A 5,573-nucleotide genomic window follows, 5' to 3' on the forward strand; every position below is an offset into this window, starting at 1 on the left:
AATCCAGCCGCTCCCCTGTCACGGCAGAGAGCCGTGACAGGATCGAGAGGTGAGCGAACGCCGGTATGTGTTCGCTCACCTCCCGATCTACTGAGCCGACCTGTGACAGTCTCATTGTCACAGGTCGGCTAGAACTATGAGGTGAGTGAAAAGCACTCACCTCATAGTTCTCCTTTAAGACTGCCCTGCAAAATGCCTGTCTGATGCAGACAGGTGCTAAGGGCAGCCTTACGCGACGTGGGGGTCCTTCTCTCCATAGCTCCAGGCTAAACTGTAGACATTCCTACCTACAGGCGCCCAAAATGGAAATCCGGCCCTGCATAGACCCTCACAGTCTAAAAAAGAGAGATACTGAAGGGAATTTATCAAAATCTGGAGCAGTTGGTCATGGCAACCAATCAGCTTCTCCCTTTAATTTTCAAATCTTAACTGAACAAACTGAAGAGATAAGCTGATTGGTTGCCACGGGCAATTGCTCCAGATGTTGTAGGCTCCAGTTTTGATAAATTCCCCCCACTGGATTTGGCAGCATGGATCCAAAAGCTGCAATATTAATTTTGGGTGGCTTAACCTCGCAGTTACGGGTGGTTAACTTTATGTTGCTCTACGTTTTTAGTGTTCCTTTTATAGTAGACAAATATCTGTATCCCTTCGAATAATAAAATTGACTCAGGTCTCATTTTTACGCTACATATATTACACTTTGTATCTTTTTTTTTTTAAAGGAACTTTCTATTAAACTCATCCATTATCACGCTTGGGTAACGCCGGCTCTTCTCCTTTTTAATGCTACGGCAATGCAGAGGGCCTTTTTATATGTTTGCAGCAGAAATAATAAAGAACTCCTGCGCTTGAATGCCAATAGGAAATAATAAGTCGCCGGTTTTATTATCGGGTGATGCCAGCGCTTTGCCAGAGAACAAGAAAGAAGCGTCCCCCCTTTTTTCCTTCTCCTGCCGACGCCGTGCGCTTTAATTGGAGAGCAGAAAGAAAAGAAAATCTTTATTGAACATAAAAATTATAGATTTGTTCTCTTGTAATGCTGTATTGATCACGCCTGCAACACCTTGCGGCTTTTATTTCTTTAGATTTCTACCAAAAAAAAAAAATGATATTTTGCATAACAGAGATTTCGGTTGACTTTTAGCTCCAGCCTAAAGCAAGGAGATAGAGGTCACTGAAATACAAAAAGGGGGGCTGAACTCCTTTCAAACAGCTTAATACAGCAATGAAATACATATATGGGGGCAGGGCCATCTTTAATATTGATTGCACCCCAGGCTAACATTTTCTTGCCCCCCCCACCATACCCCGCCCTGTATCACACGATAAGAGCAGATAGGAGAAGACGTGACCCCGCATAAGATGGGACCCCCGCATGGCACATCACAAGGTCATGCTTCACAGCGTACGGCAGGTGCAGAGCAACACTATGCGATGCCAATTGCATGGTAACCAGAACGCTGTCACATGTGTATCTTTGCTGGCTCAAGGGGCAGCTGCTTAGGGCCCCACAGCAATGACTGGGCCTGGGGCAACTGCCCTTTTTGCCCTGCATTAAAGACAGCCCCGTATGGGAGCTATTTTACCTGCCAGAGTCAATTCTATCCACCCGGTCCTAGGATTTGCACCGCAATGCCACACACAGCACAGCCCTGTCCAGCGGGGCAGAAGACCTGATTATTCTATACTGCAGTTAGTAACACTTACAGCTCTTGTCTGCACCTCCAGCCTGTGGACGGACAGTGAAAGGAGAAGGACTATTAACATGCTCCTTGCACTGCAACACAATTAAATTAGCTCCTTGTGCTGCGAGCATGGGAGGGGTTGACGGAGCTAAAGAGCAGGAGGTCTTAGGAGGAGCTGAGGGGACGGTTAGGGTAATATTTAGAGATGGGGTTGGAGATAAAGCCGGGTGCAGAGTTGTGGATGGCTTTGTAAGTGGTTGTTAATATTTAAAATGTTATCCTTTGAGCGATTGGAAGTCAGGGAGGGATTGGTAGAGGGGCACGGTATGGAAGCCAGTGGAGGGATTGGTAGAGGGGCAGGGGATGAAAGCCAGTGGATGTCATGGATTGACTCGGACAGGTAGTGTTCCCTCCGTACTCATATCGCATCGCGGAACACAATTCACTTCCAAATTCTGGAAGGCCCTTTGTACTAGATTAAACGTAGACCTGTCCCTGTCCAGCTCCTACCATCCACAAACCAATGGTCAAACAGAATGGGTGAACCAATGTTTAGAACAATACTTACGTTGTCACTGCTCTTACTTACAGGATGACTGGGTGGAAAGGGATTGGTAGAGGGGCACGGGATGGAAACCAGTTGAGCGATTGGCAGAGGGGCACATGATGGAAGCCAGTGGAGGGATTGGAAGAGGGGCAGGGGATGGAAGCCAGTGGAGGGATTGGCAGAGGGGCAGGGGAATGGAAGCCAGTGGAGTGATTGCCGGAGGGGCAGGGGATGGAAGCCAATGGAGGGATTGGCAGAGGGCCAGGGGATGGAAGCCAGTGGAGGGATTGGCAGAGGGGCAGGGGAATGGAAGCCAGTGGAGTGATTGCCGGAGGGGCAGGGGATGGAAGCCAATGGAGGGATTGGCAGAGGGCCAGGGGATGGAAGCCAGTGGAGGGATTGGCAGAGGGGCAGGGGAATGGAAGCCAGTGGAGTGATTGCCGGAGGGGCAGGGGATGGAAGCCAATGGAGGGATTGGCAGAGGGCCAGGGGATGGAAGCCAGTGGAGGGATTGGCAGAGGGGCAGGGGAATGGAAGCCAGTGGAGTGATTGCCGGAGGGGCAGGGGATGGAAGCCAATGGAGGGATTGGCAGAGGGCCAGGGGATGGAAGCCAGTGGAGGGATTGGCAGAGGGGCAGGGGAATGGAAGCCAGTGGAGTGATTGCCGGAGGGGCAGGGGATGGAAGCCAATGGAGGGATTGGCAGAGGGCCAGGGGATGGAAGCCAGTGGAGGGATTGGCAGAGGGGCAGGGGAATGGAAGCCAGTGGAGTGATTGCCGGAGGGGCAGGGGATGGAAGCCAATGGAGGGATTGGCAGAGGGCCAGGGGATGGAAGCCAGTGGAGGGATTGGCAGAGGGGCAGGGGAATGGAAGCCAGTGGAGTGATTGCCGGAGGGGCAGGGGATGGAAGCCAATGGAGGGATTGGCAGAGGGGCAGGGGATGGAAGCCAGTGGAGGAACTGGCAGGGGATGAAAGCCAGGGGAGGGATTGGCAGAGCGGGGTGGGGATGGAAGCCAGGGGAGGGATTGGTAGAAAGGGGTTGCAGACACTGAGCGGTTAATGAGGTGGATGAGTCTGGCAGCAGCATTCATGATAGACTGAAGGGGGGATAGGATGTGTAGAGGTAGGCCAATGAGGAGGGAGTTGCAAAGTTTTCAGCAAATAATACAAAGGTATATACAGGAGTGGCGCTTTTTCATCTTTGTGATTAAAGTTTTCAGCAAACACGCTGAAATTAAATAAAAGGCAGCTAAGCTAATAGCTAATTTTCCACTGCTGATTACCTGTCAGATGCAAATGAATGTGCAGCCTTACCCTCCCTCCGGGGATAGCTTTGTATTCTTTTATTTACTCCTTTTATTAGCTTCAATACCATGTATTATGCTGCTGTGGTTTTGATCGGATTTCTGCTCCCTGACATTTCTTAATGTAGCACATTATGTTCTGTTTACACAAATAAGAATCTATTTTCTTCTTCGCATTAATCTCCCTTTGTTCTCCTCATAGCCAGTTGTCTGTAGCCGTGATTTCTACCGACTGTAATTGGACATTGATTAGGGAATTTTGGTAAATTGTAACAGCTGTGAGGACGTCCTGTTTCCAATTAAAGGAAACATTTTCTGAAGGCTTCTACTGCTGACTTCTTATTCTGTGAACGCCAGCTGCCTGGCTGTCATGCTGACCCCTCTGTTTCAGTACCATTAGTCTCTAACCTAGAGCAGGAATGCAGATAAGGACATCTGATTGAACCACTTTCTGGCCGACATCTGTTTAAATGTCCCCCTTTGGGAGCCAGCAGAGAACTCTTTGCGCGACTGCTGGCTATCGATCCAGGCTGTCACTGACAGCCGGGATCCACACTGATGGTTGGGAAGTAATCGGAGTGGTTTTCACTCACGTGATCACTTTGTTAGCTATGACACAATGGTCACATGCAGGCTGGAGACTTCATTGAGGAAATAAGCCTTCAGTCTGCAGGTGAACACTGCCACCTTCAAACTGCAGTGCCATTTATTTAAAATTGTACCAGTCAGATACAATTATATTATTTAAAATAATAAATTAAATGGAAAACTATGAGATGAGTGATTTCCACTCACCTCATAGTTCTAGCCGACCTGTGACAATGAGACTGTCACAGGTTGGCTCAGTAGATCGGGAGGTGAGCGAACACATACCGGGTTCGCTCACCTCTCGATCCTGTCATGGCTCTCTGCCGTGACAGGGGGAGGGGCTGGATTCCCCTCTCCCCGCTCCGATCTGCCAGCGCTGACTGGCGGAACGGACGGGGGAGGGGGCAGGTACAGCTGGCTCTGCCTCTAGGTAGGCAGAGCCAGCTGTCACTCACGCAGCTTGGCGGATCCCGTAATCTACGTCGGGATCCGCTCTGGCTGCGGCGTCTCAGTATACCGCGAGCTGTAGCTCCCTATATACTGAGCTTAGGAGAACTATGGGGAAAAACACTGACCCCATAGTTCTCCTTTAATGAAATGTAGAAAAACAAATCAGCCTATAATAAATAAAAAAAACAGCATTTCTACTAGAACAGTATAAAAACAGGGAGTCATTGGTGGTCCCCATGACCACCACTGACTCTAAGACCTTCAGACCTCAGACGACTTGCCCACCCATTCCTCCATTTTATGAGCATGGTCATCACAACTTTATTGGTAGTTCGACCTTGCCAGACGTTGGAGTTCCTTTGATTGCTTATGTCCTCAAGTGGGTTCTTGGGTTAGTCTAATGCCATTCCAGGACTCATGGTAAGGACAGGCTTTATAGACTATGTCACATTACTCTATGCGCACAATATAACTGTGACTGGCACTGGCTATGAAGTTATGTTAAAAATTCAAGAAAACTGTAGCCTTCACCTTCTCCAGCTTAGTCTATCTCAGTGATCATCTTTGGGCATGGTTACATATTGTGCATGGCTTTAGGCCTATGCTTCTCATGAGTCTAGAAAGGCATAACAATGAGATGGTTTGAGGACAGGGCACATACCTCGTCTAACTGCAGTACAAATGTTACATTGTGTCCTTGTTCTGCTATTAATTTTCCATCCACTGTAGTAACACGGAGGCCACGGGGCGCTTTCCCTGGGCACTGCTGAGACTTTGCGGTATACTGTTCCCGGACTCCGTCTGTGCAGTTGTTAGACACCACCTTCCTGTAGCTGTAATACAACATGTTTTACTTGTCTGACCAACAAAGGTGGACAGGACGATGCAAAGGGTAGGGAGCCTATAACAATCAGGTCTCAAGGTTGACCATACGCCTTACAACCTGACTATACAATCTGCTTGAGATCTACCAGCAACCAAATAGTATGGGGGGT

The 5,573-nt window shown here is 48.9% G+C and overlaps 1 protein-coding gene across 1 annotated transcript in view; it reads right to left on the bottom strand.

Annotated features, from left to right (window-relative positions):
* LOC108790375 (VPS10 domain-containing receptor SorCS1-like) overlaps window positions 1-5,573 on the bottom strand; it is a 475,033-nt gene that overhangs the window by 60,059 nt on the left and 409,401 nt on the right. Inside the window, exon 18 of the mRNA XM_018560623.1 lies at window positions 5,240-5,411. Coding sequence (XP_018416125.1) covers window positions 5,240-5,411 — 172 coding nt within the window. The remainder of the gene's footprint in view (window positions 1-5,239; window positions 5,412-5,573) is intronic.

Source organism: Nanorana parkeri, unplaced genomic scaffold, assembly GCF_000935625.1.
Source record: "Nanorana parkeri isolate BGI_ZX_2015 unplaced genomic scaffold, ASM93562v1 scaffold469, whole genome shotgun sequence".
In the NCBI taxonomy this organism is placed as follows: domain Eukaryota; kingdom Metazoa; phylum Chordata; class Amphibia; order Anura; family Dicroglossidae; genus Nanorana; species Nanorana parkeri.